This window comes from Chlamydotis macqueenii, chromosome 6, assembly GCF_036417535.1.
Source record: "Chlamydotis macqueenii isolate bChlMac1 chromosome 6, bChlMac1.mat, whole genome shotgun sequence".
In the NCBI taxonomy this organism is placed as follows: domain Eukaryota; kingdom Metazoa; phylum Chordata; class Aves; order Otidiformes; family Otididae; genus Chlamydotis; species Chlamydotis macqueenii.
The window spans coordinates 28,059,752-28,086,213 of NC_141561.1; the positions used below are offsets into that span (position 1 = coordinate 28,059,752).

The following is a 26,462-nucleotide window of genomic DNA, read 5'->3' on the forward strand; positions in this document are numbered from 1 at the left end:
TTTTTCTTTATCTATTGTATTATCATTATCTTAATACTACTTAACAGTAATGCTGCCACAAAATAAACCCTTCCTAAGGTCACATAGTCAAGTATTCAAAGAGAGGAAAGGTGTGGGAGATGTTGGAAAGTATTTGCTCTTTTTTTGTATGAAGTGCTTTCTTATGCCTGTAAACAAGGAAAGAGGCAGCAGCATCATTTATGTTAAGCTGTACTTTGCTGAACATATTTGTTTCTTAAAAAACCTGCTGTGTATATTGATATCATAGCACCAGCTTCAGTTTGAAGAAAAAGGTTGGATAAGACTGTGAGAACACTAATAGTATCTTCTCACAGGAGAAGTGTATTTGAAAATATCAACTATTCATACAACCTGACTCATTCTAAAAACCAAAACTCTTGGTGTGTAGCAGTGTTTCGTTTTGTGAGTCTGAGGATAATGTTTTCCTTGAGACTGTTAGCAGTGTCCAGCTGGACATCGCTGTCAAAGGGGAGGAAGGAACCCCATCCTTATCACTGGTGTAGGCTTTAAAGTGTCACAGAGCGAGCCAGCTATTGCCTGTCACTGTTGTCAGATCTGAAAATTATGTGCCGTTCCCTCCAAATCGGAATGGGGATATCTACTGAACTACGTTTAACTTGATGTTATTTTTAGAACAAATTACATTGATTGCATACTACTTTAAAGACCCCAAGTAATAAAGTACACAATTAAATGTATATGTCTGACTAGTATCATTTCACTGTGTGGTTTTAGGTATAAAAACTTAACTATTTGTTTTCCAGATTCTTCTGGCAAAGATTTCGGTCCTACTCTGGGATTGAAGAAGTCCAGTTCTCTTGAGAGTCTTCAGACTGCTATGGCTGAAGTTAGGAAGAATGAACTCCCTTTTCACAGACCCAGGCCTCATGTGGTTCGTGGTCGGGGCTGTAATGAGAGTTTCCGAGCTGCCATTGATAAGTCTTATGATGGACCTGAAGATGGAGAAGAAGGTATGTTGCTAATAATGCTTATTAGGGGAGCCGCCTTTGCTTAGCACTTTATTGAGGGCCAACTCAATAAAGCACGTAAGCAAGTGGTTTAGTCCAACTGAAGTCGATCACATTTTTAAAGCTGCTCATGTCTTCCACTGAATAGAGCTGTCTTTGCAGTATCCCATCCAACCTTGACTGGGTTTAGTCTAAAGTCTTTCACTGATCTCGTTTGGGGCTAGGGGTGGGTTGGAGGATTTAGAACTCAATCCTTAAATAATTATATTTTTCAACTTCAAGAAGCAGCTGCCTTCTTCAGATTACATTAAAAATTATCCTGCTTGTTTTACAGAGCTGCCTACAATTCCCCCTTCTCCAACCAGGAAATTTGTTTCCTGTTATAGACAAGGCAGAGTGTATTGATAGCACCCTGCTGCTCGTTCTGTCACCACGGGCTTATAGACCCCGGTCTGGAAATATGTCTCTTTTTGCATGAAGCATAAAACTGTGCTTGAATCCTGAGCCACCCAAATAAAAGCAGCACAGGTCTTCTCCAAACAGACAGAACAGTTCATCTATTTCTTGTTCAGCCATTAAAATAGAAAGATTCTAGGGGGTGAATGAAATAATTTTGTTACATAGGTTGGTTATGTCTGTCACCAGAATGTCATGTTGAAGTCAGCTCTCAGTGTTTGCATGCCAGCATGTCACTTTTCTCAAGCTGATGGAGGTTAACAAGCTAGATTTCAAAACAGAATAGTGTTTTTACCATGTCAGGATTTTTGTCAGGAATAATAACTAGAAAACAAGTCACTAAAATAACTCTTTATTTCATTTACAATAGAAATCTGCTTGAATTCACTAGATATGTTTAGTCTGCTTTTAAAATTATTCAATTAAACGAGTAAGCGTTGTGAGTCATTTGAGCCCTTTGTAGACACTCATGCTGTATTTCATATGTTTGCGTTTTGGTGGCATATAGTCATCCTCACTACTTCTTTTTCAATTCTCTGCAGATGGTTTCTCTGATAAAAGTTCTCACTCTGGTCAAGAAGCTCAGAACATGGAATCTGTCCCTCCAGGGAACATTGAAATAGAAGATGTAGAAACCAAAGCAAAAAAAGATAAAAAAAACAGAGAGAAAGAGAAGAAGAAGGAAAAGGGCAAATCTAAAATCAAAGAGAAGAAAAGGAAGGAAGAAAATGAAGATCCAGAAAAGAAAAAGAAGAAAGGCTTTGGTGTCATGTTGAGGTACGGTGTTTTACAAAGCAAAACAGCCATCCATTCTCATTATAACATAGGAAATAACTGATTCTCTCATAAAGTAGCGGAAAAATTATTTCACTTGGACTCAAAATAATGTTTATGTTATTTAAAAAGAAAGCAGTTTATACTTTTACACCAAACTCATAGCTGAGGCAGAAGACATTTGGCAGACAAAATGTCTTTTTGTGCCTTTGAAATTCATTCCCATATGTCAGAAAAGATTCAAGGTTTCAGGCTAAAAACAAGCGTGTGTTGGTGGGGGAGACTTTGTGGGGACTATTTCTGAGTAATACACGACCCACTCCTGTGCTCTCAGACCTTCACCTTCTCTTCCCTTGCTTATCTGTGTCCTTCAGAAGCTTTGGGGAGAGCAGAATTGCTTGTGTTACTGTAAATGGCCTAGTAACATTTGCAGTTGCTGATGATAAAATCTGCTTCACAGCTTCAGCCATTGCCTGCAGTGGTCAAAAGTCGGCCATCCTCTCTGCCCAGCATGCAAGTGTTTGGATTTCTTCTGTTGGTTTTGCATCTCTGGAATCATCAGAGATTTGTCGAAGTTCTTCAGGCCATTTCCTTGCTATTGCTGGATCCTTTGGTGCTGTAGGCACTCTGCAATCACCACTGCCTCTGGTTCCTGTTTACTCTATTGAGGATTAAAGTGTTTCCATTTAAGGAGATCTTTGCAAGTCATACAGGGTATGTGAATCAAATTTAATGATCACCTGGAGAAGATTAGACTGTATGACTGAGTGGTTACCTGTGGCACTGAACACTTAACATTAGCTTTAGGAGGCTATTGGTGTTTCATAGAACGCTGTATTAGAGACAAGCCAGGTACATACAAAAGCCACGATCATTGCTTAGGCAAAGATGCACTTAACTGGTAATCTAAGAAATTCAGCTGCAAGTTCATTCACTTACAATGACATTCATTAGGACAGTGATACATGAACTCACATTGCAGGTTTCTGTTGATATTCCTCTGGAGCAAATGGCTTGTGTTACATTGACATGGAAGGTTTTAGCTAACTTTCTTCTATGTATCATCAATAGGAATCCTCAAAATTGTCCTATCAACTTTTGAATACTGTAGAGATATTATCTAAATTATACAGCCATGCTTATGTGCCAAATTTGCATGATTTCAGTAGTAGTTAGTGTTCATAAGATGAAGGTGAGTGGATATACCAGTCTGCATTCAAATTGGACTCTTCAGGAATGCTGAGGAGGCACGTACTCACACCTGTACATTGCACGTGCATTTGTGTTCATACTGTTTAAAGAAATAGGGCTTAACATGGAACAGTAATCAAAACGTTGACTGATTAGGAGAGTGACTTCAGCAACTCTCTTGTGTGTCTTGAGCCTTATGTCTATTTTCGTTCTTCTTTTTAACTCTCTGGCGTGAATAAGGCTGTTGTAAGAGGAGGGGAGTGACACAGAGGTCTGACAAAAGCATAAGTGTTCTGTTTCATTTATCACTGGCAGATTCAAAGTTTGAAGTGCAGAGTCTTATGGGGTGTGATGCCTGAGCCAGAAGGAACATGGGATGACATCAGAATCCAAAACAAGCGATTGTAGTTGGCAAAAAATCTGATAATGCTCAATACGCAAAGCTGGGAGCAATAGGTTACCATTCTTAGTGATGCCTTTTTTCAGAATATATTTCATATTTTGCCTGTACATGAGCTTTGCACATCTGTTCTTTTAGTAAGCTTGCTTTTTATTTAGATTTATAGTCTTCCCAGCAGACAGTAATTTTTAATAGTATTTATTTATCTGTATGGCAGCATAGAATGGGGTTTTCTATCCCACACCACTGAAAATCTCTACAAAGCCACAAAGATGGAAGCAACAAGTTATAATAAACAGAGAAGGAGTTGTTTGTAAGAGGTAACGGTTCAGCTGGGAGAACTTTAGAGATTCTGTGTCCTTGTCAGTGTTTCTTCCTACAATTCATAAAATTGTTCTTGAAAACAATTCTCTCCTTCCTGAGAAGGTGCGAGTCCTAAGGATCCCAGCCGCAATAAAAGTGAAAGAAGGGTGATGATGTGTAAAGATTGAACAAGAGCAAACAGTGTGAGTTTACAAAAGAATTGGGGAGCATGTGTCCTGGTTCAAAAAGACCAAATGCCGAGTCCTGCACTTCGGCCACCACAACCCCAGGCAGCGTTATAGGCTTGGGGCGGAGTGGCTGGAGGACTGCGTGGAGGAAACGGACCTGGGGGTACTGATTGATGCTCGGCTGAGCATGAGCCGACAGTGTGCCCGGGTGGCCAAGAAGGCCAACGGCATCCTGGCTTGCATCAAAAACAGTGTTACTAGCAGGAGCAGGGAGGTAATTGACCCCCTGTACTCGGCACTGGTGAGGCCGCACCTCGAGTACTGTGTTCAGTTTAGGGCCCCTCACTGCAAGAAAGACATTGAGGCCCTGGAACGCGTTCAGAGGAGGGCTACGAAGCTGGTGAGGGGTCTGGAGCACAGGCCTTATGAGGAGCGGCTGAGGGAGCTGGGATTGTTCAGTCTGGAGAAGAGGAGGCTCAGGGGAGGCCTTATAGCTCTCTATAACTTCCTGAAGGGAGGTTGTAGTGAGCTAGGGGTCGGCCTTTTCTCTCGTGTAGACAGTGATAGAACTAGAGGCAATGGTTTCAAGCTGCGCCAGGGGAGATTCAGGCTGGACATTAGGAAATATTACTTCTCGGAAAGGGTAGTCAGGCACTGGAATGCACTGCCCAGGAAGGTGGTGGAGTCACCGACCATGGGGGTGTTCAAGAAACGTTTGGATGTTGTGTTGAGGGATATGATTTAGCTGAGAAGTATTGGTGATGGTTGGACTGGATGATCTTTTAGGTCTTTTCCAATCTTGATAATTCTGTGATTCTGTGATTCTGCTCAAGATGAGCAAAACCAGGCTGGTATTTTTTCAAGGAGAAACTGCTATGGATGACCTGAAAAACAAAACCAATGAATCTGAATGTTTTTAGAAGAAATAATAGGAAACTAATGGGAGAATTTAGATGGGGTCAAATACTAAATACTAGTTTAAAGAGATGTTTTTCAAACTGGAGTTTTGCACTGCTGTGAAGAGTGAGGAGTGAGTGTCATGAGGGGTAGGGGGGAGGAGGAGACTGCAGTAAGAAGGTTTGGATGATCAAGTATTTTAGCAGCACGGGTGGAAAGAAACAGCGAGATTTTTTATGACATTGTGGAGATGAAACTGGCATGTTTTATTGGTGGAACATCTGTGGAAGGAAAGATAGAAGCTGAAGACGACAAAGTTGTGAGCTTCTGCAGCTGGCAAGGTGACTACTAATTCTTGGTAGCTTAAGAGAAAGAAGTGGAGAGAAGTATTTAGAAACAGAGATGAGCTCAGTTTTTGACGTGCTGAGTTGAAATTGGAAGAGGAACCTGCCACAGGAGACATTAGAAGAGTAAACACCATAAGGGAGCAGAAAGCTGGATGGAGAAGGAAATCTGTAGCATGCCTTTTGTAGATATGGTGGTAGCTGTATTGTGATCTCCCATGTGGGAGACCACCAAAATAAGGAACAAGGAAAAGAGCCCCTACTAGAATGACAGGAGAGAAAGACCCAAGAGAAAAGTTAAGAAAGCAACTGACAGGAGTGGGAAGAGGTTAGATCTGCCTGGGACCGGGCAATGCCATGAATATTTTAAACTAGTCCAGTGGCTGCAGCCATGTAACTAATTGATCCTAGCGAGTGCTGGAACCCTGCACCGATACGTTCACATTGTTTGTAATTTGTGGGCTGCTTTGTTCAGAGCTATTCAGCCTGCATAGTTTTGCTGTGCTGTGTAGATGCATCCAAATAGGAAAACAGACTTACTGAACCCATGTCAAGATTGGATTGAGATAAGCAAGAGATGATCATCTGTGATGAAAGCTCCAGGACCAGAAGGACAATGAAAATATTTCTGAGATCTTGCCAGAAAGCTCAGGGCTCATGAAGACACATGCACTTTCTGGCAAACGACTAGGGGTCAGATGTAAAGGGCAGAGGAAAGTAGAATATGAGGCTAAAGCAGCTGCCAGAAAAGTCACACTTGTCTACGGTGGGGTTTTTGTGCTGTGCTTTTTGAGTTATATATACAGCTCTAACGGATTTTACCCTGATAGTATGTCCATATGAATTGGCTTGTTTCTGCCTTATAATCAATAACAAAGCATTTCAAGATATTAAAACCAAACCCAAGTATTTATCTGTAGTACAAGAAGCGTGGAGTTTTAGTCTTTTGTATCTGAGATTTTTGAACATATTGGAATTGCTACTGCATTGGTTTTTTACTTTTTTTTTTTTTTTTTAATTTAACAACAGAAAATATCAAAGCTGTTAGCAGTTGCTAACAGATTTCACTTAGTGCCTCATCTGTTGCTCAGCTGCTATTTACTTGTAGTTCCTGGTCTTTTTTTACACATACAAAAAAAAAAAAAGAAAAAAGAAAAAAGTGATTACTTTTCTGCTAAGCTTTTCCTGGATTGAAGCTTTATTTAGGTGACTGTGATTCAGGGAGACCATCAAGAAATCATGGTTTTATTTTTGTAATCATTGTTTGTAAAAAAAGTCCTGTTGATTTTACCCAGTATTAACTGGAAGTCTTGGCTGCAGCATTTTGATGGCTGTGGCACTTGGAGCAAAGTAGGTTAATGTACTGGAGATTTGAAATGCAGATGACACTGGTTGTTACTAATTAGCTAAGTCTCTATAATCCAAAGTACTATTTTACTGTGGCGCAGACTGCACAGTGTTTGTGTTTTCTTATTTGGTTTGTTCTGATGCATATATTGCCTGCTTGAGTACTGGATGTGCATATGTGCTGTCCGAAGAACAACAGAAGTTGAGTCTGTTAACTGTTCGTATGTAACATTGGCTAAGCAAGCATTATAGTTTACTTCTCGATGTTTTCTGCCACATTGCACCATCACAGCTCACTAAATAACCCACTGCTAGACAACAGACTGCAAAGTAAATGGATATTGTATATCAGGAAAACTACTACATTAAATACGTTCATTACAGAAGTTGTGACTAAATGTAAACAGCGGTCTTGGGAAAAAGCTGATGTCTAGCATTGATGCTGAAACTCTTTTGGAATAGAAATAATACTCAGTTCTATGCAGATATGTAACAGTGGCAAGATTACACAATACCACATTCAGTTCTTGGTTCATCCCTTTTCTTGCATTGAGCTGACCCTGGTTCTTTCAGGGCACAGTGACTCGTGAGGGGACTGCTGGACCTCAAATGCGCTTCCCTGTACTTCTTTTCAAAGGTGTTTTGTATTTTCATGACTAACACTATAGTGAAAAAGCCTGATTGTGCCTTTGAATAAAGGTACTGTGTAGTGTCATTGGTTTAGAACTGTCGAAGGCTTTGTGAGGTGGTTCTGTAGGCTGTTTGGAAGGGTTAATTAACCCCTTCCTTCTGCAGGGTGTTAGAAATCCCTGATTGCACTAATGCAAAACACATTATCACTTAGCACCAGCAATGCAAAGCTGATCTAACCAAGAGGTTTATTTAAAAAAAATAAAAATAAAAATCCTCTGTTTGCTACGTGATGAACTCTAGACTTTAAATTTATGATCTATAGTTATTTAATTGCCATTCTTTGAAATACTGTCAAAATATTCTTTTCTAACAAAGGTAGGCTTTGTGTTGGTTTCTAAATTAAGTTGGAGAAAGACTGACCCTTTAAATCACAAGGGAAATGTGACCTCTGCTGTGCGGTGCTGCTCTGAATCCTAATCCCATAGCAGTTGTTACGGTCCTGGCCTATAATAAACATAAGTCTATGGCTCTCTTGCTACCTTACCTGAGAGTGATTGTAAAAATTCTGGGCAGCCCTTTCAGCTTTATGGATATGAAGGTAAGTTAGCTAATGGACTGCAGCCACACCAATGGCATTTTAATAGGTAGCTCCCTCAGGCTGAGAGCAGGAGGCTGAAGTAATAATTTTTTTGTGATATAAAAATCTAAGAGCAAGTATGTAATTGGTGACTCGGAGTAGAATTTTGCTGAAATGGAGTGCAGTGGGAGAACACCCTCTCATTCAGTCTTTATTTCTAGGCTAGATTCAGGGAAAAAAAGAAAGCAACCAATCTTCTTCATATAAAGCAAATATTGTCAACTTGACTTCAGTAGTTCACTAGCAAATATTTTCAAAATTACTGTAACTGAGAAAATTTCTGTCCCTCACAAATATTGCACATCAGTCATGACTTGTGTATTTGTCCATGTATACATCTAATTGCAAGCCCAGGAAGCGGGAATATAGATGTGCGTATTAGTTACATTTCCTTTTTCCTCTTCAGAAAGAATGCATTTTCCCACATAACAGTTCATCTTAAATTATTTACCTTCCATTTCACAATATGAGCCATGAATATTTTATTTCTTGTCCCCTTAATTTGCCGATTTTCCTTTGAGCTAAGTGCCTTAGTGATTTTAATTTTTCATTCCAGTTGGAAGACAGAAATGACCCTTTTTTCATTATTAGTGTTATAGGCCTTGTGCTCAGAATGGCACTTTTTACAACCAGCACTGTTGAGCCTGTAGTGGTATTGCAGAGTAGATAGCATAATATATAGATATTGACTTCCATTAAGTATAGCACTGTGATAGCTTATGGTGAGATTTTTTTTTTCCTGCTTTGTGTTGCCCTGAGAAGTTAAGAGTTGTAGAGGAAAAGTTATTGAAATAATGAAAAAAGAGTAAATAATGAAGATGTAATTTGCTGGAGACAGGCAGTGTATATAACTTTTTAATATATTTATATGTATATACATATGATGCTGGAAATCAGTATGGAAGTGGAGAGATTTAAAAAAAAAAAAAAAAGACTAGGTTAAATTATAATTTAATTAGGCTAAAGTTACTTAAGAATTTTTTGTCCTCAGTAGCAAAATGATCTGAGGTGGATCATGCCTGTGTATTTGATAGACAGCATCAGTTAATGAGGCAAATGAGTTATTTAGAGGCCTTAATTTCGTTTTGCCTAGTAAAATTCCCACTTTTCAAATCGGTAAATTAGTAAATAAAACTCCTACTTCCTTTAAAGAGCACAAGGGAGAGGAGATACTAATCAATTTAATGTATCTTGAGTTTACCAACTACTTTAAACTAAAAAAAGACAAACATCTCAATTTATGTGTATCAGTTTTTCTTTTCCTCCACCTGATCAATTCCTCTTTGGCTACATTCGTAGTCAGGCTAAAATGGAGAAAATAGGGGGTTTTGTACTAAAAATGATCATGTGGACTGCCTACTAAAGGCTTATTTGTTTAATTAAGCATCTGTTCTCCTCTTAATATGCATGCATAAATCTCATTAACGTTAGATGTATGCAAGTGCAGTGAAGAAGAATAGACCCCTCACTCTCATTACTGAACTTGGATAACAAGATTTATATTTACTTAACAGATCAGGGCAGAAAGTTCCCTCTGACTATTTAAAAGGACTGGAAATTACAAACTGTTTGCAAGGAGCATGCTTTTTGTGAAATAGTTGCATGTTCACTTCCAGTTGAAATATAAATATTCAAGCTATTACTAAGCAAACAAAAAAAACCAGCATGCTTTTTCTGTAAGGATTAACTTTATGCACTAAATTCTGTGACGTGTCTACTTAAATGCATACTTGCCTGTTTGGTATTGACCTCTGTGCAGGTTACACCTGCTAAAATAAAAGTAAATTCCAGGTCTTTTCTGGAGGTGGCATATTTCTTCGAAGTGTCTGTCTCCTCTCTTCCAGGAAATGCTTTCTGTAAAAAATGTCCTAGAAAGCAAAGTGTGTTCTTGATGAATACTGAACACTGCGGCAGTGTGTTTATCATCCATTCACTATAATTGACCGTTACTTGTTCTAAAATCCATCTCTTATCTGAAGATAAAACTTGAATTCCAAATTTACCATATAAGTTATGGTACTTTGGCTATTTCTGTATGTAGTACGGATGCATTACTGTCCAAGATCCTTGAGGGTTTAAAGTCATGCCCACAAGAATTTGAATTAAGGCTTCCTGAGCTGCATTTTAACCGATTAATATCTGTTTTGCTCAGGAATACAGTGTGGAGTGTGAGTTCTACCTTGAGACAAAAAAATCCAGCGGTTTTGCCGATTTTCTGTTTGAGTAGTTCTTGTACCATGAAATTGGTAAAAGCGGGGGCTAGGGGGAGAGAGGACAATTAACAGAGAAATTACACAGAACAGGGCTGCTGACTGATTCCTTAACTACAAAGTGCTGGCAGGTGCCACTTCAATAAGTAGTGCCAGTTTAATAGGTATTGCCATTAACAGCCATCTGTAGAGAAAATGAAATGTACTCATCTCACTGAATTATGATTTAGGCCAGACAAAGCAGTCAAACCAAAGTAATATTTATATTATAAAGCAGAGTCATTGATTAAATGCACATGGCATCTCAAATCCAGTTGACATTTTAAGTTGAAATGATTGCAGACATGTAGCCATTTATTTAACTATTACTTTAAAAAATGTGTCTCCACTTGTTATTAATAGAAGAAAGTCAGACCTGACCAATATTTCAATAGGCTGACCTTTTGTTTTGTTGACATATAAAAGGAACTAAGCTCCTTTTGGGGCAGTCACAATTTCAGAGCATATGAAGTATGCTAGCTTCAGAAAAAAATGACCCCTTTGAACCACTGTCCTTCCTCCCTCTTCTTTTCTACACAAGATTTTGGAAAGAAAATGGACAAGACATCGTTTAGGAAATAGGAAAATAGTCTGAGAGAAGCTTTGTTTCAAGTGCCTGCTCTGCTACTGATTTCATGGGTGACACCGGTTAACTCGCTTGGCTGCTCTGAGCCACAGTTCTCCATATGCAGAGGTTATCCTCTGTGCTTATAAAAAATAAAAATAACAGCATTTCCCTGCTTCATATGATCATTGTTCAGATTAAAAACTAGTCTGGCTACTTCTGTAAAAGTATAGCAGGCAAGTAGTTTTATTTTTAAGAAAACTAAAATGAAAAAGTAGTAAGCTTTTATGTGATTTTTCTTAAACTAATTTCCCTCTAATCCCTAGGATTCTTCCTTCTCTCTCTGAGGACTTCTTACTGTCTTTCCTTTTACTTTTTTTCCAGTGATTCCAGTTTTTCTCATTTGTTAATCTCCTGTTGCCCAGTCTCTTATTTCCACATAGCATCTCTCCCTTCTCTTTGTAACCTTGTGTCATTATTGCTTGCCTTCCTATTTATTTTTAGTAAACTTTGGTCTGTTCTCTCTTTGAAAGAAAAATATGAAGCAAGCCTAGCCCAGACTGCTTGCAAGCTCAAACTTCTGCTGTTGCACTGTTACTGGGAATTGTTTGACAGAATACTGGGTTACTCACCCTTACCCCTCCTTGCTCCTGCTAGTGCATGAGGTGCCAAGCTGGGATCTCCTGCTCCTCTCTGTACTACCTCCTAGCTACAGATACTCTTACCTTCAGAAAAGCAGTTTGGAATATAATGCCTCAGAATTATAGTTGACTTGTTATCTTTTCCCCTGATTTTATGCCTTTTTGCTAGAAAAATTGATTTGTCATTTCAAATTTAATGTGGGGAAACTATTTTTTTCTATGCAAGTTGTTCTTCTTTATTTCCTTACTCTGTCTTCGTGGAAGCTAGCAGCATCCTTCCCCTTTGACAAAAGCCCCTGAATGGGATGTCATCTTTCAGTGAACCTTAAACCCACTCAGTGGGGCAGTGTCTAAAATTTGCTCTCTTCTTACACAACACACTGAAGACCTGACCACACAAAAGTTTCTTCCCTTTCTGCTTGAGCTCCTATTGCTTCCAGGTTATGTCAGTCTCTCCTGTGGATCACATTGCTGAGTCATTCTGACTACTCTCGCCTGCCCCTGTCAGCAGAGCACCAACTTTGTCTCCTTCCCGGTTTGATCTGTGTTAACAGACCAGCGTGGTAACGCATTGCTTTGAGCAACCATGAGCACTTACCAGCCAGCTTGTCTCAGCAGCACGGTTTCTACTGCAACATGTTGCAGCATGCCTGGGCAGAAAGTATTTTGTGTAGCCCTTCAGCTTCCCAAAGATTTGCCTCTGCTGTAAAACTTCTATGATGTGTGTGAACGTTGGCAGGACTAAATGAGTGATGAAGTAAGGCTTTATATGCTTTCCACCCCAGCTCCTGCTTTCTGTCTCTGTCCGCCAGTAGTAAGTCAGAAAGCTCGTTACAGCTTCCTGCTCACCACCACATCTGGCTGTGTCCCATTCACCTCCACCTCTCCTCATTTGTTTGGAGTATGTTAGGATGTGAATGCAAAGGTGCAGGATTGATCCTTACCCAACAGTTCCTTCTTGTTCAGCTGTTAACTTCAGGAGTTAACTGAAGCTAACTCCGACCTCCAGCCGTCCCATCCTCTGACAATGCCTGCTTGTCACCAAGTTTCTGCCCTTGTTACTTTCTCCTCCTCTCTACCTTGTTCTGCACCCCAGGCTCTCTCATGTCTCAGCTGTCACCCAGCTTATGCAGAGCCTTGACTAATAGCCTTCAGCCTGGAGAAGAGAAGGCTCCAGGGAGACCTTATAGCGATCTTCCAACACCTAAAGGGGGCCTACACGAAAAATGGGGAGAAACTCTTCAGTAGGGCCTGTTGCTATAGAACAAGGGGTAATGATTTTTAAATAGAGGGAGGTAGATTCAGATTAGATATTAGGAAAAAAATTTTTACAGTGAGGGTGGTGGAACACTGGCACAGGTTGCCCAGAGAGGTGGTGGATGCCCCATCCCTGGAAACATTCAAGGCCAGGCTGGATGAGGCTCTGAGCAACCTGATCTGGTTGGAGATGTCCCTGCTCCTTGCAGGGGGGTTGGACTAGATGACCTTTAAAAGGTCCCTTCCAACTCTAACCATTCTATGATTTTATGATAAATCTGGTAGAGTTTGTTAGTTTGGGCTCTGCCCTGTGTATGTGTTGCTTGTACTCTGCACCTTGTCAGGGGGAGCAACTGTTCTGATTTCTCAGTGATCATGATGCTGCGTGACGTTTACCATAGAGCTGATTACTCTGTAGAGTGCTCCTCTCACAGAAATATTTACATTCAAAGAACCTTCCCCTGCTTGCTTCCTTCATTCAGTGGAAATTACATCTCTAGGGTTTTGCCTTGGACCTGGGGCATTTGAGAGAATTTGATCGTACTCTTTAGAAGTCTTTGAATAATGTTTAGTGGTGAAAATAAAGATATCTGCTCCCTTTTCCATTTCTGTTCTTGCAACTTCCTGCTTCTGTCCCATTTATTTTCTTTACTGTTGAGGAGAAATAGTAAAGAATGAATAAAAAGGAACCTGGGCAAATACAAAATGTTAGCCAAATGCTGACATGAAAAAAAAAACTATCACACTCTATGTACGTGTGTATGTATATTATGTAAACTCTGAGATGTGTATCACTGCTAGTTTAGGAATTAAAAAACATATCCAGATCTTAAAGGCTGACCCACAAGGCAAAAAATTGTCTGTCTCTGTGTGTATATGTAGTATGAGATACACAGGCCGCTAGGTATCTACAATAGTTCTTCAGCATTTAACTTCAGTATTAGGTTTGAAGTAATGAACTATGTGCCTGTGCCATTCATTGTCCCTTATTTGGAAGTAGAGAATACCTGGCCTCGCACTAACCCCAGATTATCAGGTTGTTTGGTAATAATGTGTAAATAGAATTGTAAAGCTATTTTCTGGTGACAGAAGGCCATCACTGTTGTCTGCTATTTTCTTTCTAGCTGAAGAACCCTAGTGAGTAATGATTCAAGCATTGTTCATTCTACCTCTGTCATCTTTTTGTTTAGCTTTTTATCCTCTAATGTGGAAATCTGTATTACAGTAGCTGTGTATAACAGACATGCTAATGTTCTGTTTTTAATTAAAATTAGATTGAGGAAATAAACAATTCAAATAAGTTAGCTCCCTCCAACCCCCCTTTTTTTCCCCCTTCAAATACGTTTTCCATATCCTCTTCTGTCTTTGGAAGTGCTTGTTTCCATTCACATGCTCTTGAATTATTCAGCCTCCCTAACAGAGAGTGAGGAAGGACTGTCAAGGAAGCTCACTTTCATTCATTTAGTCTTCTTAGCAATACATAGTGTTGAGTTACTGATTTTTGTCTCCTTGTTTTGATGCAGTCTGCACTGTAGAATACAATTCTTAATATAAAAACTTTGTCAAAATTTGAGGATTTCACAAAGCCAAGCATGTCCTACTTTTGAGAAAAAAATATCCACCATACAGCTGCAGATCATTTTTACTATGACTGGAATACATATAACTGGAAAATGAGTGACTTGATCTAAATTACTCAAAAATATATTAGTGAATGTTTCTTTCATTTTAAAAGGCAGATTATTGTGGCTGTAAGTGCTGCAATAGGTTGATTTACCTCTTCGTCTCTGAAGACCTCCACCTCATCTTTTTCTTAATGAATTCCTATTTAGGCTATTTTAGCTTGGTTGTCATTTGTTGCTTCCCAAACCATCAGTCATCTTCAGCAATGGAGGGTGCTGTAGGCAGGCTCAGGGAGAGCTCCTGGAGCTCTGGGCTGAAATGGTTTGGGAAGATATGTAGAGAAATTTCTGGGGATAGATCTGCTTTGAATTCTCTCTGCCTACGGCAGTAAGGTTAGCTGCTTTGTTTCCTACATGTGAGGTGTTTACTAATTTCAGTAATTACAAAGTAGAAGTTGTATTTATGTATCTGTAGTATGAATGCCGACGATGTCCTGGAAGACCACCACGAGACCTGTAAATCCTATGGTGCTGGCATAATTTGTTGATTTGCTTGTGAAGTATGTTGTACTCAGTGAGTGGTGAAAACTAATTTGGCGTGCAAGCTTGCTAATTCTGAGTGGATAACTGGCTTTAGTCCCCAGTGTTGTAATAAAGCAAATTTGTTTGTATTGCATCTCCTACATGGAAAGTACTATTAAAAATCTGTGTTGTAGAGGTATTTCAGTTACAAAGACTTACATGTTTCTGTATGCTTGGAGGGCGGGGAGGAAGCCACACTCATACCAAATGTGTGCTCTAATTAAAAGCACACCAAGTTTTCAGCAGTCTAAAGTATGCTAAGAAAAATATTCAAATAGCAATATATTTATTTAGTTCATCCTTATCATTTATTCTGGCTTAAATACAAACTTCCTCTATCTTACGGGGGTATTCAAATTGGAGAGAATTAGTTTAGTCTTTTTTTTTTATTTTAGGCTACAGTTTAAAGAAATTGAAATATTGTGTTCCTGTCACAGTGGGAAGAAAGATGACTACTGGCCCTAGACGTGCTGCAGAAAACTTGCATTACACCATAAACTGCTCTCCGTGCACTTGTATGCAATTGAAAGTGGAGCACAGACAAGATGATCTTTAGCTAGGGAAGATTAAAAAAAAAAAAAAAAAAAGAGACAAAGAAAAGAGAAGTAACTAACAATTCCAGAGTAGGAAATAAGTGAGGATAGAGGTTCAGAATAACTGAATAGTTAAGATTTACCTCAGCAGTTTAATAACTTTTCAAGGCCTCAATCCGTCAGAGAAAAGCAATAAACTACAGCTGTATTATATAATCTTCTGTCTTCTTTGCTCTAGATGTTTATTAAAATAATGCATTCACAGCATAGTAAAAGGCTACAGTGGAGCTAAAATTAAAGTACATAGGTAACTTTTTTGAGAAGTGTGTTGATTATGTGTATAGGTTTTGTGTGTGTAATTCATGCATCACATAGGAAAACACCAATTTTTCTGGTTTTGCTATTTTAAGCTGTTACCTGTATTCTTTTATTTTTATGGAACTGGTGGATTAGCACATAAATCTTTTAAAGTATTGCATAATTAATTTCCAGAATATCAAGTAAGGGCTGGTCTCTGACAGGCTATTTCTGTCTCTAGAATGAGAACAGCAAAAGGTTAGGAGAAGAGGTGGTGGATTTACTTGTTTGAGTACTGTAAATATTCTAGGGGAGGGGAACAAGGAGGTACTTAAGGGCTGCATAAGGTAAAAGGAGCTTCTTTACAGTAGAATAGTTTCATCACATCACTATATATCTCCCTCATCTACTCAAGGACACAGAGGCACTCAAACATGTTGAAACAGCCCATGTCTGGAGAAGAGCATGTTTAACAGAGTATTGTGTTAATGGCTTAATGGGATACCAAGACCATTTGTTGATCTTGGCTGTCAGTTTATTGTTTTTCTCAGTCTTTGTTTATTTTGTGTACATCAGACATTCACTGAGTACCTTGGGACACAAATTGCCTATAATAGATCCAATTTACTGGTCAAAGGTTAAGTCACTCTGGAGGCTACTTGCCTGTGATAGCATTGGTTTCTTTTGGCTTTGATACCTTATTTATTGCAGTAATACTGTAATGTTTTCACACAAACATTAAAGCTCAGTAGAAAGTTCTAGTGTAGCTGTTCTGGGTTGATGACAACTTGGTGAATTTGGGCTATTGTTAACTCGAGCAGGGGAAATCTGGAAAGCTACTGCTCAAAGGATTCCTCTTTATGAGGAATCGAATCTAGAAAATGCCAGTCAGATTGAAACTGTGACCGTGCTCTTCTGTAGAGAGAAATCCTTGTCTAGGGCGGCTAACATTTTATGTTGTCCAGTAGTGTTTAGACCTGCTCCATCCATTTAGCTTTGTAGAAAATCATGTTGAACATTTAGGTTTCTGTTTAGTAACCACTATCAAGGCAGATACTGACCTAAAACAAGCCTACAAATATAAAGGTTGATACAGAAATCTGTAATATAAATCAGAGGAGATTTCATATACAGCAATGATAAGAGAAGGAGGGAAAACACAAAATTAAACTGGTTGCATAAAATGTCGTGCTAATTTATAAGCTAAAAGGAAAAGATTGTGAATGAAGCACTGAAGTATGAGGTTTTCACTCTGTAAATATTGACTTAAAATAAGCTTTAAAAAGTAATAAAAAAAATAAACACAAATTGTGGTTGTTAGCCTTCTCAAGGACCCAGTTTCAAAGGCTGACCAAACAGAAGAGAGGGAGACCAAAATAAAACATCAAGGAGAATGAAAAAAAACCAACCTAGAAAGCAACTTTAATTGATATAGCGTCTGCATATAGATAAATGAAGCCATGAGATTTAATTAAAGTCACCAAGTGGATGTGGCTATGAAGAATGAGACAGTGAGGCTTAAATGGAATTTCTCTGAGTTTGTATGGGGAATTTTAGGAGCAAGATAAGAAAACAAAAAAACAATTTCACTGTCAGCTATAAAGATACTCACTGAAGAACAACTCAAGCTGTGGGTATTTTCCAAGACCCCTGGTTACCAAATTTCAAGGATAACCAAATGCTCTATAAAAGCATCTTGTGATCAATTGTATTGAATGGCACAGATGAGTTGCATTGAATCAACACAGATGACAATCCATTTGGCTGAGCAAAGAAAGATCGTTACAGACCTTTAATACGGCTGTTTCACTTCAGTATCTGTCCATTTTGGAACTTGGAATTGTAATAATTGTGTTGGTCTCTTGAAAAAACAAAACCTTATTAAAGTCAATATCCTCTAGTAGTTCTGAAACACAGAACAAAGCAAGCTGGGAGAGTATTGTAACAAACAGGTTTTATAACATGTTTCTTTTGAAGCACAGGTAACATTTGTTCATGTAAATGACAACAGAAAAATTCCAGAGACTTAGACTAAATTTGTATGGCCAGCAATGAGGCTGAGAGTAAAAATGTTTATTGCTTCATGGCAAAAGTGGAAGGAGTAGGGATCAGCTGCACAAGTGATCAGACCTGATTGCAGAAAATGAAATAGAAATACCAACTGAGGCAGAGCAGACTGCTCAGAAGGAAGGGTTTGGGGAACCTAAATAACCAACAGTTATTTCAAAATAGTGGAGAGCATCCTGGAGCCTGTCAGTCTTTCTGAACTTAAGAATAGCAGATGTTTCCATGAGATACAGATTGGTCTTAAACTACAGAAATATGAACATGCAGCAACATCGTGGCAAAATTTTCCAGACCCGAGTCAAAGCTTGCTGAATTTTGTGGAAGTCTTGTACTGGGTGAGACCCACAGAGTGTTCCCAGATATGCACAGCTGTGAGATTGAAGTGAGCCAGTATAAAACTGTGACTAATACTTTTTTCCTTTGGTTTGTAAGGATGTAGGAGAATTAACTTTAGTCCCAGTTCTGTGTAGGCTTCAGAGTGACTAATGTTTTTTCAGACTTGCTGAGGAGATGCTAGCTTTTGAATCTCAGAGCTTGTAAGGTCCACTTATTGAATAGTGAACCTCAAAATGGTATATTGAGGTTCTGTGTCTCTTTCAGTAACTCAGTATCAGATTTAATTTTTTGTTCATAAATACCTTTTAGCTGATAATCCTGAAAGCTGCAGTCTAAACTTAAAGATATTTCTGCTACTTATTTATTCTCACTGACATAAAAAGATTTCAGAGACCAAACTCTTTCTTTAGCTGCATCTTTACAATCCCATTATTTTTACTTGTGTTTCACAAGAATAATTCCGCATGGAATTTAGCCTTGTAATTCATGAAAAATGATAAAATTCAGGGTTTTGTCTGCTAGCTTTGCTGGTTGTTCAGGGCTAGAAGGAGTAAAAAGTGGAAGAAACTAATTTTATTTCCTTAAAAATATATGGCTGAATTCCAAGAGGAAGCAGATTTGTGAAGCACTATTTCTGCCGTGTAGCACTCTGTTAAGTAGGGAAGGAAACAGGCTTTTTGTCCCAGAGAATTTTTAGATTTTCATGCAATATCTTGCCTGGGTTGAGACAACAGTTCCAAAACTCAAATGTTTTGGATGGGATAATTCTGAAAAATAAAAAGGTTGGGTCAGTTAAAAATACTTATTTTTATTGTCATTTTTCATTTTTAGAGCCTTTAATATGGACTAAGATGGATATTAATCTGAAGAGTCACTTTGTTTAAAATCCCTAATAGCTTGTTGTGAAAATACAAGAAAACTTGACAATTTAAAAAATAGATTTGTGACATTACTGAAAACCACAGAATTGCTTACTGAACAAAAAACTGATAACCTCCACATTCTGCTTGCATAGTAAAATCTACCATCCTAGAAACGTAGATTTTGAAATGGAGAAATAGTCTTTTAATAGTACTTTATAGTACTTAGGAAAAGGACTGTAGTGATTAGTGAACCCAAGGTTTAAAATAATAATAAAGTGTGTATGATGTGACTGAAAAATGTAACCTCTTTTGTATAGTCATTGCTGCTATTAATTCGAAAAATCTAGCCTGTGACATTACTAGAATATGGAACAGAGCTAAAAAGAACCTTTAAGTGAAATCAACTCATGATCCAAAAATGTATGGGGTACTAATAATAAATTTTTGATAAGGCACTGACTTGTGGCTGTGAAGAACAGATGCTGATGCCCAGTCAAGTCCCTGCTGCAGCCCATGAGGATCTGGTAGGATTTAGCATGGCACTGAAAGTGTTCTGAGGAATGTAAGAAGCCAGCTCAAAGTAAAACCAAATATCTTGGGCTAATAGACAGATTCATAAGAAAGCCACTCAGCAGATTCAGCTGAAAGGTTATAGGATGAAAATGAGTAATAAAGAATAATGGCAACTCTCCAGGAGTAGAGAGGGAATACTAAACGTGCAAATCAAGGCATGTCATTGCCCTCATTTGTGCCTCCTTTTTTGTTAAAAGTGGAGCTGACACTTTGTGTCTTCTTTCTTTAAAGAGAAGAATACTAATTTAAGAGCTTCCTCAGCACTGCACTCCTCTCTGGATCGCCCTTGCCCTGATCCCGTGTTCAGAGAGGTGACAGTGCCCCATCCTGTTGGGTAGGGGACAGCAAGAGAAGTGTAGCCTTTCCCAGTCACTACAAAGGAGTCTACCATCTAATGTGAATGAGTGATCAAAAGAAATACAGTTAGAGTTAAAATAATCACTTTCAATTCCCCTCCTTTGAGCCCTGTAGCAGTAGGTTTCCAGATTTCCCCTGCCTGTACCAGCCAAGAATGTACTTTCTCCACGGTCTACCCCATAGAAGTCCTGATGCAGGACATCCTTTGTCTTAACCAGTTACAATTGTGTCCACATACAGATGCCCTTCTCAGCTTGTTTTCAAAATGAAATTTGGCATAATGCTTGTTACTGTTCAGCTATACATAAAGTGAAACAGACTTTCAAAAATCATTTACAGAAGATTTGCTGTGACTGCTGATGTTTTCTGACAACCTAATTTTTCTTGTAGACCTTCCCCTCTTCCTCCCACCTCTCCCCACCTCCCAGTCCCTAACTTGCAAACAGCAGAAATGTATTTGCAAAAGTGAAAAGGTTATGAATCAAACTTTTGAGGTATTTTTTAATTGACCCCAGGTAGACATTTAGATGGAGCTGATAGAAAGGTTGCAGATGTTTTATATTTAAAAGTCTCTTTATATTTGATGATGCTGTGTCCTGCATCTAGTGATTGAGTAGTCTCCTGTGGAAACATGCATTTACCCGTAGTACATTCGGAGCAGTTTCAGTTATGTACATATTTCATCTGTCACTGAATTACCCTGAAAAGTCTATGGGTAACCAGATCCCTTGGATGGAAGGGCTGTCTTGATGCTTGTTTGATAAAGAACTTTTTTTTAGTACTAAAACTTAACAGGTTTGTTCTGAAATGAAGCCGTTGATATTTCAGTTGGAACCATAGGCTGCATAGACGTAAAAGCCCAGCATGTAATGTAGAGATTTGTTCCAGTTACATTTTTTGTAGTTTGCACTGTGCAATGTAGACTGGTTTGGGACAGGGATGTTCCTGGGATTTTTTTTTTTTGTTTGCATTTGTTTTTGTTTGTTTTGTTTAAATCCTGACTAAGAATGAATGAGCAAAATTGGGCATTTGCAGTTTCATTAAAAATGGGTAATGCTGTCAGAGGAAAAAATAGCAAGAAATTTTAGAGACTCCTGTTAAATAATAGTGATATTTTCAGCATTTGGAGTAAACCAGTATGAACTGAGATTGAGTTCCAGGCTAGAGAAGTGCTAACTTTAAATCTAATTGAATTTGAGGGCTTCATTACAAGCTGGCCCTTACAATATAACTGGGAATCAATAAGACTGTATCCTGCTTCACTCACATTGTATGAAAACATGATCATTTGCCTTTTGAAAAAAAAACACCTTCATTTTTAATGTTGTTATCTTTTAATAATGAGCGGTTGAATTCTCTCTGTAATTCATTACCCTCTCGGCTGTTAGATGAATGGGATATGTTATGGTTTGTCATTATTCTCCATGGTGGCAAGGAGAACAAACTGAGGATTTAAATCACCTTCCACTGCATGGGCTGTAGACATGCTGATGACTTGCTGTGAGATTGCATTTAGTTCCAGTATCTCTGCTGCTTCAGAGCGTAATGCATTCGGTTGCCATGATGAACAAAAGCTATGGTAGGTATAGTAGAAGTAAAATGGAAGAGGAAGAGCAGAGAATGAAAGTGAAATGTTGCTTTCTTTTACAAGTGACTAGCTGAGTACAGAGGGAAAAGGAATATATTTATGTCAGGAGGGAAACAAACGTCATAGTTGAAATATTATACAGACATCTGTACATGAGTATGTGTCTAGATATATAATGTGAAATACAGTGTATTCTTAACATTGTTAATGACTGCACTGGCTCATTACCCATTGCATCAAGGATGCTCAAGTGTTTATTATGCTATTTACCAAATTATAGCTATTTCCTGAACAGTCGACCTCCGCTGAATATGCTTGTATTCTGTCCATCTTTAATAATGAAGCCTGCACTTTGGGGCAGAAACATAGTCTGGCAATGATCAGCAGGAAATAAGAGAGAAATTGGTAATCTCTTTAGCTTTCCTGTTTTATGTTGTTTATTTGCCTCTCCTAAGTATTCATGTAGGGAACTTGGGCAGCATAGGTCAGGCAGCTGAATTTCTTAGTGGATATTAGGAAGTGGGCTGAAAAGCAAACAAATCTGTAGTAAGTTTTAGATAATGTTTTGGTTTTCAGTCATATTTGAGATGTAGCTAATCTATCTTGGGGGAATGTTGTAATAATCATAATTTAAAATATCAGTATACCATTTTATAAGCACCAGTTATTTATTGCAACATCTGAGTAAGTACATAAGATGGATAATATATAAATAAAACTGTGCTGGGAGGTAGAGGGATTCAAAGGAGTGTTTGCATTTTCAGGCTGTTTTGCTACCAGGTGACGTGGTAATGACGTGGTAGCAGTTTCGGCCTGGTATCTGAGCGTTACCTTTTGAGGATGGTCTCTGCCGTTGCTACCTCATTGACCTTGAGGGTAGCTTGGATGACAGCGTGTGTCCAGGCCCTCATCTAGAACTCACATCTTCCCCATGCAGGGGCCAGGGCGGATGGGGGCTGCGCATCTCTTGCCAAGGTAAAAGGCAAACCTACCTGAGGCAGCAAAGGAGATGCACTTGTGCAGTTCAGAAGAGGCTGGGAAAGATTTCTGTTGCTGATCACTGATGGGAGTCTGGCTGTCCAGTGCTATGGGGTTTAGGCTTGGGGGTTTGTTTTTGGTTTGTTGGGGGGGGGGGGGGGGGCGGGGTTGGATTTTGTTTTTTGTTTCGTAGTGCCGTGGTTTGGGGTTTTTGTTTTGGCTTGGTTTTTTTGTTAACTTTCTGCAGACTTTTGTTAAATAGCAGAGGGAGGAAGACCCAGTTGTGTTGTTTACCTCTGCAGTTGCTTTACAAAAGCGGACTGACACAGACAAGAACCTTAGCAACAGGATTTTATTGGCAGTGGATTAAGAGACTTTAAGATGTGGGAGTAGAGAGACTTGTGACCAAGTTAAAACACATACGTTCCTGGTTGTATGTTCAGTCACAGGTTGTTTTACACAGAAAAGATTCTTGATTCTCTTTGAGTAAATAAAGGGGGTTTATTTACTAAATAAAGTAGTTGGTGGGATTTTAGAGTTCATGAAAAAAATCCTTGTGGTCATTGCATTTCCAGGGTCTTTAATGTTTAAAAGATAATAGGAACTATCCGGGTTTCTAAAAATATCTTAGAATAATACTCAAAAACTAAAAGTATTTTTAAAAATCCATTTGTTTCTTAACATTTATCATGCTGTAATATTTACTTTTTTCCAAATACACAAGACTGTTGCACATACTGTTCATCTTTGTAGCATTGCTCCAAAGTTTAACTTGCTCAGTAAAGAAGTGCTTAATCATAAATCTGTTTTGATTTCATTTTAACATTCCGAAAAATATCCTTGATGAGATTTAAGACAACTGTAATATAAATGTTGGCATATAATCCCTTCAATTATTGAAAAAATAGTCCAATCAGTGTCTAGGTTGGCTTTGCAGCTCAAAATGCCCTAATGTGACAGGAATGTGCTGTAATCTATGAAAGGAACATCTTAATTTATCACAGAGCCCGTTACTTTTGAATTGTATTTTGTGCTCTGAGTAGCCGTACTTAATTCTTCACAGATAACACAGAATGAAGTCTTGCCCATGATGTGTTTTAGAAAATGGAGTTTATTGTTTTCTTTTGCAAATAAAAGAGTAGTTTTTCTTAGTATGGAAGTAAATGCAGTGCCTCTTGTTCTTGGAACATGCTTGTTATTCTACAAAATGAATGTTCTCAAGATCTTAACAGTCAGCTGTGGAAGCTGGGCATTTCTTTGCGGGTAAAATGCAGCTGGATACTCATAAATTTTTTCATTTCCCTCTCCACCACTAAGACCAGTACTTCATACTAATTTCTCATGTACTATAGAGTACTAGTCTGGGTTAGTTTATTAAATACTTGAATTTGAGTTGAAAGTACACTGAAGACAGACACGTGTTCAACATTACTCTACGTGTTTGTACTTTGAAGAACCTCCAAATCTATTTAGGATTTTGTATGATGAAGAGTTGAATCCTGTTTTAAGGTACTTGAACCTATCCGAGACTCGCTGCCAATTTTTGTTGCTAACAGAGATGCTCTCCAGCCCCTAACTTTGTGCATCTGTATTTGATAAGGCTGGCAAATGTCTTTGATTAGGGTGTTTTTTTTGGAGTGGCCATTCAGAGGCAACTTTCTTCTGTACTCTGCTATGTCTCACAAAGAAAGGTTTTTCACATTAGTGAAGCACTTAATTACATCAGCAGCATAGTTGCTTTGGGTTTTAGACTTATTTGGACTGTAAAAGCGAAACATAACGAATGTTACCATCTGCTGTTCTCATCCCTCCCCCCTTTCCCTCCCCTGTGCCGCAACAGACTCTCTTCCTCTGTTTCATCCTTATTGTCTAATTCAAAATCTTGTCAGGGTACTTAAGGCATGTGGTAGCTTCAAGGCATGAAGCAGGAGATCAGCTTTTCCCAGACAAGATTCCAGACTTGTTCTCTGAATTAAAGGTTTCTACAAAGGTTAGCCAGAACTGTAACAGCACCTTTTCTTTTTTTTTTTTTTTCCCTGAAAAGTAAACTTGACACATCTGTCACATCTGAGGACTGGAAATTTCTGGCTTCATAGAGGAAAATGTGTCACTGTGGTGTATGTCGTCTGACCTAACTATCCTAGAGATTTTTGTTCCATTTATCTCCTACACGCTTTATATAATGAAGGAAGTCTCCTTAGGCATGATCAGCCACAGAGAGTGAGTGAAACATAATGGTTTCAATCAAGGTTTCTGCGAACCCAGGTTAGTTGTTACTCTTCAGTCAAAGGTGCTAGCTTTCACCTTGGAAACCAGTGTAATAATTATTCTATTCACAGACATTTTGTGGATTTTCAGTAGCCACTGGTCATAACTTGTTCTTAAATTTGTAAGTTTTGTTTTGTGTTTGGTTTTTTTTTTTATTTTGGATCCTAATGTTTTATCCCTTTCAGAAAAATAACCTCCCTGTGACCTGAATTTCTGGAGTTCTATGATAATTTCTGACGTGAATATCTTCATAGGAAATGCTGCAAATTTCTTTGTATCAGCCAGACTGTATTCCAAGCATGCATGCAACACAATTCCATCTAACTTGGGTTACTGCTTTTCCTGCAGAAATCTGCCCATGGCATGAAAAAGCTACCAAAACAATTGAAGCAGAAAGCCTTAAAACTCATGTGTTGCCCAGTTTCTTATTACTAAATTATGTTCAAGAGCCACTCAATTCATCTCCAGGCAGGATACAAGAATTGGAACCCAGCTAAAGATATTTCAGGGAGGGATGAGGAAGGCAATGACAAGCATTAGTAATTTTTTGAAAACTCAATTTGGTTTCCCTAAGCACCCAACCTTAACATTGAAATTGTTTTCCAGAGATCCCAGAGTACTCAAAGCTGTCCGCTGTTGCGGAGTTAAGGACCCGGGAAGCCCTGGCTTCTCCCAGCAGGCTGCCGCAGAGCAGCAGCAGTGCTGCTAGCAGTGGAGCAGAGCCAGGGAGGAGGGTTGTTGGGTTTCCTCCTGGCTCCCTTGGGCAGCTCCCCAGCAGACTGCTCAGAGGCTGCTCCGGACGGCTCCTCCCAAGGCTCTGGGACCCAGGAGAGCAGAAATGCTGGGCTGCCCTGGAGCTACAGACAGTAAGGTCAGACTTCTTCACGGAAGTCGCGCGAGCTGCTGAGAGGCATAGTGGGGGCCTTTCTTATTTGATGTTAGATTGATGTCAGACGGGATTCTTCACTACAAGGTGCTTCATCTCTTAAAAAACTTTGTCAGAATTTTTCCTTCTAGTTTTACACGGGACTGCACAGCCCATCTTCTTGATAGAAGTTGTCAAAGCAAACACTAACCACACCCTAAAAACTGATTATTTAAAACACTTGTAAAAAGAACAGTGTAGCAAGGCTTTTCTTTGGCACTGCATAATGTTACAAATTGTCTTTGCCCGCTAGACATTAATTGCAGACATTTTTTATTTTTAGTGATCTGCATTTCTGTAAACAGGTTTCATGTGGTCAAGGCGTGACCCTGAGGGTGCTTACTTTTGTGGTTTTAGTTGGATTGTTACTACTGACAGAAAAAAAAAATGCGTTCTGTCTCATCTGAGCAGTTATGAATAGATACTTCTGCAGAGTCTTTTTCTTCCTTTGCCTGCTTCTAGTAGTTGTTATCTGACAATTATCTGGTTGCTCCAGGAGCAAAAAACAGAAGTGAAGAGAACCTAATTTTCTCTTGGGACTTTTCTTTTTCACGCTGCATCTACTTTTTTTCAGACTAGAATACCATTATAGAAATTTGATG

At 38.8% G+C, this 26,462-nt stretch overlaps 1 protein-coding gene across 6 annotated transcripts in view; it reads left to right on the top strand.

The window, feature by feature from the left end:
- PARD3B (par-3 family cell polarity regulator beta) overlaps positions 1 to 26,462 on the top strand; it is a 422,878-nt gene that overhangs the window by 278,367 nt on the left and 118,049 nt on the right. For all 6 annotated transcript variants that reach the window (XR_015258893.1, XM_086750624.1, XM_086750623.1 and 3 more), the window contains 2 exons: positions 786 to 992; positions 1,988 to 2,222. Coding sequence is in view for 5 of the 6 variants with exons in the window: in XM_086750624.1 (XP_086606750.1) it covers positions 786 to 992; positions 1,988 to 2,222 (442 nt within the window). In the remaining variant the exon portion in view is untranslated. The remainder of the gene's footprint in view (positions 1 to 785; positions 993 to 1,987; positions 2,223 to 26,462) is intronic.